The sequence below is a fragment of the Penaeus monodon genome, chromosome 39 (assembly GCF_015228065.2).
Source record: "Penaeus monodon isolate SGIC_2016 chromosome 39, NSTDA_Pmon_1, whole genome shotgun sequence".
Classification (NCBI taxonomy): Eukaryota; Metazoa; Arthropoda; class Malacostraca; order Decapoda; family Penaeidae; genus Penaeus; species Penaeus monodon.
The window spans coordinates 29,035,783-29,047,422 of NC_051424.1; the positions used below are offsets into that span (position 1 = coordinate 29,035,783).

The 11,640-nt window shown below is 45.5% G+C and overlaps 1 protein-coding gene across 1 annotated transcript in view; it reads right to left on the reverse strand.

Moving 5' to 3' along the window:
* LOC119597656 (6-phosphofructo-2-kinase/fructose-2,6-bisphosphatase-like) overlaps positions 1-11,640 on the reverse strand; it is a 74,743-nt gene that overhangs the window by 62,349 nt on the left and 754 nt on the right. Inside the window, exon 1 of the mRNA XM_037947251.1 lies at positions 11,297-11,640. This exon is cut by the window's right edge and continues 754 nt beyond it. Within this exon, the coding sequence (XP_037803179.1) occupies positions 11,297-11,396 (100 nt within the window). The 5' untranslated portion in view covers positions 11,397-11,640. The remainder of the gene's footprint in view (positions 1-11,296) is intronic.

Sequence of the window (11,640 nt, forward strand, 5' to 3'; positions counted from 1 at the left end):
CTCCTCCTCCTCCTCCTCCTCCTCCTCCTCCTGTTCCCACATTCCGTCACGAACTACAACCCACTGATAAGGCCGTGTAAATATCGAAATTACTAAACAAACAATAAAATAAAATAAAATATAGAAATACAAAAATGAAATATGCAAAACCGTGGAACTACATGAAGGGTGATGATAAGCTGAAGTGACGTGAGTGATAAATAGTGAGGATGAATGAATGATGAAAGTGAGTGGTGAGTGAGTGAGTGAGTGAGTGAGTGAAGGGTAAGGGTAGAGGTTAGAGCAGTGAAAAGTGGGAGAGAGAAGAGAGAGAGTGAAAGAGAGAGAGAGAGAGAGAGAGAGAAGAGAAAGAAGGAGAGAGAGAGAGAAAAGAGAGAAAAGGAGAGAAGAGAGAAGAGAGCAAGAGAGAAGAGAGCAAGAGAGTAAGAGAGAAGAAGAGAGTAAAGAGAGAAGAGAGAAGAAGAGAAAGAGAGAGAGAGAGAGAGAGAGAGAGAGAGAAAGAAGTAAGAGAGAGAGAGTGAGAGAGAGAGTGTGAAGAGCCTGAGGAGAACCGAAAGAGAGCCCCGAGAGAAGCTAAGAGAAGCAAGACGAAACCGCAGCCAGTCCTCCCAACCAACCAAGAGATAAGAAGAAAAAGAACAGAACAACCTTTAAGCCAAAACCACCCCCAAGGAGAGCAAAAAAAGAGAGGCAAGAGAGTAAGAGAGAGCAGAAGAAGAGAGAGCAAGAGAGTAAGAGAGAGCAAGAAAGAGAGAGAGAGCAAGAAGAGAGAGAGAGCAAGAAAGAGAGAGAGAGCAAGAAAGAGAGAGAGAGCAAGAAAGAGAGAGAGAGCAAGAAAGAGAGAGAGAGCAAGAAAGAGAGAGAGAGAAAGAGAGAGAGAGAGAGAGAGAGAAAAGAGAGAGAGAGAGAGAGAGAGAGAGAGAGAGAAAGGTGTATGTGTGCATTTGCGCGTGCTTAATGCGAGAGTACGTGTGCATGCTATTTGCGTGTCTGTAAATGCCTGCGTGTTAGAACCCCAAACACAGCGCCCCAGTAACATCGCCTTCCTTCCCACCAACCTCGAAATTCTTCCCCTCTCCTCCCCTCCCCTCCCCTTCCCCCCACCCTCTCCTAACCCTCAACCTCATTCATTGAAAAAAAAAAACATCAATCAACCCTCCTCTCTCCTCGCCCCAACCCCCCCCCCCCAGCCTCAAAATAAAAAAAACAAGGCCTATTCAAAATACAAGCGGAGGCCTTATAAAATCCCGGAGACCAAGAACGAACGTCTCTTGCCTTGAAATGCCCGACGGAGGAACACACTCTGCGGAAGACATACAAGCACAGCGGATACACTCGCGGGGCCTACACTCACACCTAGTCTAGACTTGCACTTGGATAGGCCTACACTCACACCTGCGTTTATTTACACTTAGATAGGCTTACTCATACCTAAGTTTACATTTACATAGGCCTACATTCACACATACTTAGATAGGCCTACACTTACACCTACGTTTACTAATATACATTTGTACTTACATTTATTTAAACTTATACTTGATCCTTCACTCATTTCCCCTCCACTTATTTACACGTAACACCTTTTACTTCCAGCCAGAGACAGAGAGACAGACAGTTACGGAAAAAATACGAACATACCAAAATAAACCAAACCAAACAAATAAGCAAACAAATAAAACGAACAAGACACAACAAAAACAAAAACAAGCAAAAACAAACAAAAAGAACAAATAGCCAAAACAGCACGAAAATTCCAGAATCTGATGAATCACGGTGACAAGCGAAGGCAATATTGCAGCAGCTTGCAAAGTGACGCATTGCAAAGCACGAAGATGAGAGGACCAGGCATGGGAAATTTCTAAAATATATGACTGTTAACTATAGACTATTGATAAATGTAACATTAGCAATTGTTAACATTAAAAGTAATATCGATTAGCCCATAATATTAGAGCTGTTGATAATAACAGTAACAGTAAAAGTAATGGATAGTGATAGTAATAATATAAATATCAAGATTATAATGAATATTAAAAAATAACAACAATAATAATAATAATACCAATAACATTAATTATAACAATATTATTAATAACAATAATAACGGTAATGATAGACCATGATAAGTATTATCATTATTATTGTAATCATATCAATAATTACTATTATCATTGATAATAATAACAACAATAATATTGATAATTACTTATCTTTTTATAATAAAAGATAACAATACGAGTGATCACAATTACAATAGCAATACACAATAACAACACCCATAACAGATATTTTGAGTGTATGTATCTTGTGAGTTGTCTGTACGTGTGCGTGTGACCAGTGCATGAGCGCATGTACGCATGTGTCTGCGAGCATGAATGGTGACTTTGGTGTCCCCGTAAACACCACCTAACCAAGACACCAACCAATCAACCAATCAACCGATAAATAAAGGTCAGGGAAAGTCCAATCCCAAAACCGAAGGATACCGTACATTGAGCGTGACTTGAGTTGCCATGGGGGTGGGGATGGGGAAGGGGTGTGGGGGGAGGGAAGGGGAAGAGAAGGGGTGTGGAGGGGGGAGGGAAGAGGGGAAGGGAGGGAATGGAGGGGAGGGGAATGGAGGGGAGGGGAATGGAGGGGAGGGGGAAGGGAGGAGAGGGAAGAGAATGAGGGAGAATTGGAGAGAAAGAAGAATACTGGGAGGGACATTTCTTGTTTTTTTATCATAAAATTATAATTCACACTATACCAGCTTTCATTCCCCTCATTTCCCCAATCTTCCTCCACGTGCTTCTCACAGCCTTGGGTTCCTTCTCCTCTCTCTCCATTCGCACACATGGAGGGAAAAAAACACTCAACAAGAAATTCCACAGTTAAGTCTCTTGCCGTGTTGACTACTGTGTCTCGAGTCCCCTCAGCTGTTCAGACGCGGGAGCTGTGGGGATCTTCTCGTTATGTCTGTCAATCAGTCTGTGTGTGTGCGTGTGTGTGCGTGTGTGTGCGTGTGTGTGTGTGTGTGTGTGTGTGTGTGTGTGTGTGTGTGTGTGTGTGTGTGTGTGTGTGTGTGTGTGTGTGTGTGTGTGTGTGTGTGTGTGTGTGTGTGTGTGTGTGTGTGTGTGTGGTGTGTGTGTGTGTATGTGTATGTGTATGTGTATGTGTTGTGTGTGTGTGTGTGTGTGTGTGTGTGGTGTGTGTGTGTGTGTGTGTGTGTGTGTCTGTTTGTCTTATTTTTTTCGCGCATTCGAAGTCGCGCCCTCTTTCAATCTGCCTCTCCTTTATTCCTTTCTACTCTTATTTTCTACCTGATTCTCTTCTTCCTTGCTTGCTCGCTCCCTCCTTCCCTCCTTCTCCCTCTCTATCTCGTTTTCCCCTCTCTTTCCTCTCCCTCTCCCTCTCCTTTCCCCTCTCCTCTCTCTCCTACTCCTCCTTCTCCTTCTCCTTATCTCTTATTCACCATCATTCTACCCTTCCACCTTCCCCTTCCCTGCCCTCCACTCCTTCGATTACTGTGCATGCGCGCGCGTGGCAGCCAGCCAGGCCGGGAACCGTGCCTGGAATGCGTGCCAAACTAAACAGAGACTCGGGAATATTCCATGAACTGGAATTATTACCGAGGTGGAAGGAATGAGGTAATGGAAGGAAGAGGAGGAGGAGGAGGAGGAGGAGGAGGCGGGAGGAGGGGGAGGAGGAGGAGGGGGAGGACGAGGGAGGAGGAGGGGAGGGGAGGGGGAGGAGGAGAGGGGGAGGAGGGGAGGAGGAGGAAGGAGGAGGAGGAGGAGGAGGAGGGGGAGGGGGAGGAGGGGAGGAGGAGGGGGAGGAGGAGGAGGAGGAGGAGGAGGAGGGGGGGAGGGGGAGGAGGAAGAGGAGGAGGAGGAGGAGGAGTAGGAGAAGGAGGTGGAGGAGGGGAGGAGGAGGAGGAGGGAAGGAGAAGGGAGGGAGGAGGAAGAGGAGGAGGAGGAGAGGATGTGTGATAGGAAGAGGGGGAAGAGGGGGGGAGGGGAAATTAAAGGGGGAAAGAAGGAGGTGGGGGGATGAGAATTAGAGAACAAAACACAGGACACAAAGACACACAAGACTTACCCCTTAAAAAATTAATATATTATATATTTTAAAATATATCAATTAATTATATTTTTATATATATGATAATTATATATATATATATTATAATTATATATATTATATATATGATAATTACATATATATCATAATTATATTTATTATATATTACATATGCGTGTGGTGCGTGTGTATTTGCCTTCCGGGACCCAACTCAGAAAGCCTACCTATCTCCATCACAGAATCAACACCACCAACCGCAAGAAAACAAAAAACTCATCCAACTACAATAAAAAACAAACAAACACAACACGTGCTCCCCACCCGCCCCCTCTCCCTCATCTCTCCTCCACCCCTCCCTTACCCCCTCCAGCCCCTCTCCCTCACCCCACTACACCCCTTCTCCACCCCTCCCTCACCCTTCCCCACCCCTCCCTCACCCTTCCCCACCCCTCCCTCACCCCACTTCTTTGCCCTCCCCTCTCCCTCACCCCTCACCCCACCCGCCTCCAACCCCGACGCCATCGTAGCGGAATAAGTTGCATTCGAAAGACCTTGTTTGTAGGAAGCAGGAAGCGGCCGAGATTTCCTGCTAGAGGTCGCTCAGTACATCACAAAACTTGTCTATTGTGTGTGTGTGTGTGTGTGTGTGTGTGTGTGTGTGTGTGTGTGTGTGTGTGTGTGTGTGTGTGTGTGTGTGTGTGTGTGTGTGTGTGTGTGTGTGTGTGTGTGTGTGTGTGTGTGTGTGTGTGTGTGTGTGTGTGTGTGTGTGAGTAAACAAATATTCAATATATATGAATACGTTAACGACGATCCTAAATCAACTGTAAAGAGAGAGGAAACACGAAGGGAAAAAATGAATACCTTAAAAACGATCTAAGGAAATGAAATGCTGGTTCGCTGGTTTAAAGAATATTTCAATTACGTTGATAATCACACCGATAAATTTTATAATTTGCCTTTTTTATCACATCAACAGTAATCCTGAATCGCAACAATGATCAAGAACGTGTTGATTACGTTAGGATAAAAAAATCTTAATGCTTTGTACGGAGATTTTGAAAGTAAACGGTTGTTTAATTTACTGGCTTGTTTATGCGGTTTTGTGAATGGAAAACCACATGAATTCAGGCGATAAACTATCTTTGCTAAGATTAACTAACAAGAATGAGAAAGTGTATCGAGAAACACTGTTTTCAACGAGGAAGGATTTCATTTTCCTGAGAAAATCCTTACTGCTTCTTCCTTTCAAATTTCAGCTGAACAAAGGATTACCAAACCTACAAACTGATCGTGAATCTGTTTGTGTTCCGTTTTGTTGTCACAGCCATGGCTCTACATACATGTATAAATACACGTGTGTGTGTGTGTGTGTGTGTGTGTGTTTTTTGTGTGTGTTTGTGTGTGTGTTTGTGTGTGTTTGTGTGTGTGTTTGTGTGTGTGTTTGTGTGTGTGTTTGTGTGTGTGTGTGTATTTGTGTGCGTGTGTGTAGTTATGTGCGTATGTGTATTTATGTGCGCATGTGCGTATTTGTGCGCGTGTGTAGTTATGTGCGTGTGTGTAGTTATGTGCGCATGTGTGTATTTGTGCGCGTGTGTATTTATGTGCGTGTGTGTATTTATGTGCGCGTGTGTGTATTTATGTGCGCATGTGTGTATTTGTGCGCGTGTGTATTTATGTGCGTGAATGTATTTATGTGCGCGTGTGTGTATTTATGTGCGCATGTGTGTATTTGTGCGCGTGTGTGCCCGACAGCCCACGTCAAAGCGTGGATGTTTAATGTACCTATAACCGGACTGGCCTCTCTACGCAAAACCTGGCCATCGCCGCCAAGCCCCCGACCCCACCCTTTCCGTGTTGGACCTTCAACGATACAGCGATCACGCCCTCGCGGCTTCTCGATGGGGTTCCGCCCGCGTTACGTCTCTCTCGCGGGCGGGGCAATCGAAGACCAGAAGCCTTTCCCCGCGCCGACGAAGCCACAGCAGGAAATACACCAAATTTGAAAGCAAAAGAAAGAGAATAGAAAAAAAAAGGTACGCGAAAGAAAGAAAGAAAAAAAAAGAAAAAACAGATTTAAAAGCGAAAATGCTGACGGAGAGCGAAAAAAAGGGAAAACCTTTGAGCGGTTGTGCGAATAAAAGCGCTGACCATGCTTTCCCAAATCTGCTTTCGCGATCCATTTATAAATACAAAATTCCGCGATCGATTGCTTTCTTGGGGAGAACTTTCCCTGTTGTCTGTGAGGTCTTGGAAGATTGACGTTCCTCATGATTAAATAAAGTGAGACACTGTTCTTGAATAACTACTGCTTCTGTTTTAATAATAATAATAATAATAATAATAATAATAATAATAATAATAATATTAATTGTGATGATGATGATGATACAACCACAACTATAATAAATGATAATAACAATGACAATGATGATAATCATAGCAATAACAATTATATTGATGATGATGATGATGATGATGATGATGATGATGATGATGATGATGATGATGATGATGATGATGATGATGATGTGATGATGATGATATTGCAATAATAATAATAACAATAATAATAATAGTAATAGTAATAATAATAATAATAATAATTATTATTATTATTATTACTATTATTATTATACCAACAACAACAACATTCCTACTCCAACTACAAGTACCAGATCTACTCTATCTATTCCTCAAAGCACGAAAAAAAATCCAGACGGGAAAAATAGCATAACTCCCCCCCCCCCCCCTCCAACACACACGTTCCAACTTCCTCGAGGCGCAACAGAAAACGGGAATGCATCCAGGCTTTTAATTCCAGACGTGACTCGTCCGTGTAAGGAGGGGGTGAGGGGTGGGGTGGGTATAGGGGAGGGAGTCGGGTCACAGGTAGGCGCGGTGTATTTTTAGGTGCCAGCCGAAGAGACTTCCATTAAGGATTGGCCTTTTCCGTGGTCGCAGTAGGAAGCAGGACAATGGAATGAACGCGAACTGTCTGTCTGTTTGTATCTCTCCTGCTCTTTCCTTCTCTCTTTCTCTCTTTATCCTTCTCTCTTTCTCTCTTTATCCTTCTCTCTCTCTCTCTCTCTCTCTCTCACTCACTCACTCTCTCTCTCTCTCTCTCTCTCTCTCTCTCTCTCTCCTCTCTCTCTCTCTCTCTCTCCCTAGGGCGCAAACTAATTTCGAGACGCCGTTCTTGTAGGGAGAAACGAAAAAAAATACAAATATATCCAAAAAGCATATTGAAGACACACAAAAGTACAGATCAAACTTTCATACTTCCATCCTTATATTATTCTTACACACCCCCTTCCTCCCTCCCGCCTCCCTCACCCCCACCTACGAAGCCACCCCCTCGCATTACTCACAAGCCACACGCGGGTCTTATCAAGCGATAAGCTACCGACGGAGAAAATCAGTGAGCATACTGTCAACAAGATCACAAGGTTATCAGCGCCCCAACCTTGTCCGGAACACGGGTATGTTTTCGTCTTTCGAAGCGTCTCTTAAACACGGGACAAACTTCAGACCGGAATTCCAAGGTTATGAAACGAGAGGAATGAAAAATGCATTAAAAGAAAAACGAAAAAAAAAAAAAAATCATGCACCTGTTACGAAAACAGGCTGTTGTGTGAATAGGTTATGTAACACACAGGTTTGTAAGCTTGCGTTATGCACATGCATCATTTTGCCGTCTCTGTTTGTTTTAATCATTATAGTCATATCAACAGCGTCTTAGTCACAATCACTTAATCATATTTATCTCCGCGGTCACTCAAAATTTAATGCCAGTCGTTTATCGAGGAGATGGAGGAGAGATGTAGGAGGGAGGAGAGACACGAGGGAGAAAGGAGAAGAGGAGGGGGGAGACGGAGAAGGAGGAGGGGGGAGACGGAGAAGGAGGGGGGGGGGAGATGGAGAGGGAGGAGGAGGGAAGAGGAAGGAGGGGTGCAGAGGACAAGGAAGAGAGGAGGGGGGAGGGGGGAGAAAGTAGAAGGACGGATGAATAAGCGATCCAGAGAGAGGACCTTGTGTCAACGTGAAGGGCCCCGTACAGACCAAAGTTCACTCAAGGCAACGCACAGATACAAAAGTCGGCCAGCTCTTGATCCAATCAGCTGACGTGACAGCGGATCAGCTGATTCTACCACGCACCGAATTCCAACCTTCCCCAATAGCAAAGCCTTCTAATGCGTGGAAAAATACCCAAAGGGACATTCACACGAAGAGTAAATAAGAAACCAGGTAAATTTCCCCCTCTTACCCTCCCTCCGCCCACATTACTTGGAAGTCACATCGAACAGCAAATCTTACAAGTGTGTGACCTTCCTCCTTATAGGCCTACCATGAAGGCCAAAATCAGAAGAGAGGATGTTTTCAAGAACTGTACCCAATCCCCCCCAAGACGTATGCATAAACTAAATATCGTAAAATGTCACAATTCCTTATTTATAGTCGTCAAACAAAATTTTAAAAAACCTGGAGCGCTATAAAAATAAATGGGGTTACGACTTTGATACATGACGATGGTAGTACGTACGTTCAGCATTATTACCATGACAAACAAAAGCAAGTCGACAAAGCATGGTCTAAGCAATATCATTATTATGAGCTGTGCGGGCCTGAAATTTTAGGCGTGGTGCTACAAATTAAACAGGTATAATTTTTTTAATAGGAAGTTGCTTAGCCGCTGGTGGGGAGGGGTAGGTGGGAGGGACGGGGAAGGACCGGGTCGGGAAGGAAGAGAGGAGAGGAGAGCAGGGGAGAGGAGGGGGGAGGAGGGGAGAGAAGAGAAAAAGGGGGGAAGGGGAAAGGGGAGAAAGGGGGAAGGGAAGAGAGGAGAAGAGAGGGGAGAAAAGAAATAAGAAGAAAAGAAGAAAAGAAAAAAAAGAGAAAAGGAAGGGAAAGAAGGGGAAAAAAAAACGTGAAGAAGGGAAAAGGAAAAGCGAAGGAGGGTAAAAAACGGAAAGGAGGGGAAGGAAGGGGAAAAGGGAAAAAAAAGAGAAAGAGAGAAGGAAGAGAGAAAGAAGCAACCAAAAAGGGAAGGAAGGGGGAGGGGGGGTGGGGGCCAGAAGCGTGGGAGATAAGGGGAGGGGGAGAGGGAGAGGAGGGAAAATTTTTTTTAACGTGCCTATAATAACAAAAAAAGGGAAGAAGGAGGGTAAGGAGGAGGGTGGGGGAGGGGGGGGGGGGAAGGGGGGGGGAGGGGGGGAGGGGGGGGGGAGGAGGGGGGGAAAAAGGGGGGGGGGGGAGGGAGGGGGAGAAAAGGGGGGGGGGAAGGAAGGGGGGGGGGGGGAAAAAGGAAGGAAGGGGGGGAAGGAAAAAAAGAAGGGGAAGGGGGGAAGGGGAAAAGAAGAAGAAGAAGGAAAAAGGGGGGAAAAAGAGAGAAAGAAAAAGGAGAGAAAAAAAATGAGAAAGAGAGAGAGAAGGGGAAAAGGAGAAAGGAAAAGAGAGAGAGAGAGATAAGAGGAAGGAGGGATCCCCGTGGGGTTATAGAGGGAAATATTTTTTCCTTTTTGGGGAAAACCGGTTCAAACTTGAAAAATTTTGAAAGAAAATTTTTTTTTTTTTTCCCCCCATTTTTTCTCCCTTTCTTTTCTCCCAACCTTCCTTCCTATCTTTCTTTCTTTCTTTCTTTCCTTTCTTCTTTTTTCCCCCAACCTTCCTTCCTTCCTTCCTTCCTTTCTTCCCTCCTTACTAAAGTTTGTCACTAATTCCTCCTTTTTCACCCTTTCTTATCTTCAAACCTCCCTTCCTTTATCTTCACTTTGTGGCATTTCTACCCTTCATTACTTCAATACTTTCTTCCTTCATTTATCCATTTTCTTTTATCCCACCCTGCTGCACCTACTTTGTTTTTTGCTTCCTACTTCCTTCCTTCCTTTCTCCCACATGCTGCACTACCCCTCCTCCCTTACTTTATCCCATCCTGCTTTCTTTGCTCTCCTCTTCTCTCTTCTCCTTTCTTCTCTTCTCTTCTCTTCACCTCCCTCCCCTTCCTTCCCTTTTCTCTCTCCTTCCTGTCTCACCTCCCCCCCTCCCCCCTCTTTCCTCCCCCCCTTTCCCTTCCCCCCGCCCTCCCTCCTCCCCCCCCTCCTCCCTCCCCCCCCCTCCCCTCCCCTCCCCCCCTCCCCTCCCCTCCCCCCCCCTTTCCCCTTTCCCCTTTCCCCTTTCCCCCTTTCCCTTTCCCCTTTCTTCTCCTTCTCTCCCTCCCTCCCCCCTTCCCCTTTCCCCCCCCTTTCGAAAAAATCAGTACAATTCAACAAGTTTTCCTAATATACACAATATTATCTAAAAGCCAATAACAATTATACTAGTATGTGGTAGGGATTATGTGGAAGGAAGTACTAAGTACTAGTTGTAAGTATTAAATAGTCATAACTAACAGGCCTATTAAGCTAATATTGTAAGAACTATGTAGTAGTATTAGGAGAGGAAATTGAGGAATAAAAAGGACAAAATGGAAGGAGGGAAAGAAAGGAAAATGACAGAAATATAATGGGAAGAAGGAATAGAAAGGAAAAAGGAAAAAGAGTAAGATGAGGAGGAGGAGGAGGAGGAGGAGGAGGAGGAGGAGGAGGAGAGGAGGAGGAGGAGGAGGAGGAGGGAGGGGGAGGAGGAGGAGGAAGAGGGAGTGAGGAGGAGGGGGAGGAGGGGAGTAGGGGGAGGGAGGAGAGAAGGGGAAAAGGAGAGTAGGGGGAAGAGGAGGAGTAGGAGGAGGAGTAGTGGGGGGAGGAGGAGTAAGGGGAGGAGGAGTAGTGGGGGGTGGAGTAGTGGGGGGTGGAGGAGTAGTGGGGGGAGGAGTAGGAGGAGGAGGAGTAGGGGAGGAGGGGGTAGGAGGAGGAGGAGGAGGAGGAGGAGGAGGAGGAGGAGGAGGAGGAGGAGGAGGAGGAGGAGGAGGAGAGGAGGAGGAAGGAGGAGGAGAGGAGGAGGGGAAAGGAGGAGGAGGAGGAGGAGGGGGGGGGAGGAGGGGAGGAGGAGGAGGAGGGAGGAGGAGGAGGAGGAGGAGGAGGGAGGGGGAGGAGGAGGAGGATAATACTATCAGATAATGTTAATGATAAATCAAAAGGAATTTTGAAAGACATCGTTTCAAATTCCAAAACCAAAAGAGCATTTTCTATCCCCCCACCCCCTCTATGAAAAAAAAAATCAACCACTCACGAAGTAAATCAACGCCATCCAACCGAAAACCGATGAGAGCAACAGAGGAAGCAGCAGCCCAGCGCCTCACCTTTATCATTCCTGGACATCCTCATGACCGGGTGTTCCCTGGTCATCCTGCGCCACTCTTCTTCCCCGCTGGAGGGTTCCATGGTAGGAGTCGGGGCCATACTCTCTCCTCGCAGCCCAGGAGGGGAATACCTCGCTCGCCCTTCCTTGCCTGGCGACTGCTGTGCTTTTAAGAATCGGAGCCTGGAGTCGATTAAATGTTCTCGGGGGGAGGGTCTATTTGTAAAATTTCTCTTACGATATGGAAATTCACAAAGAGAAAAGTGATCTTTCAGAACAAAATATATATTTAAAAATCCGAAGTCTTGCGTTAGAGGTTTATTTACTGATCTGAATTGTTTTTGT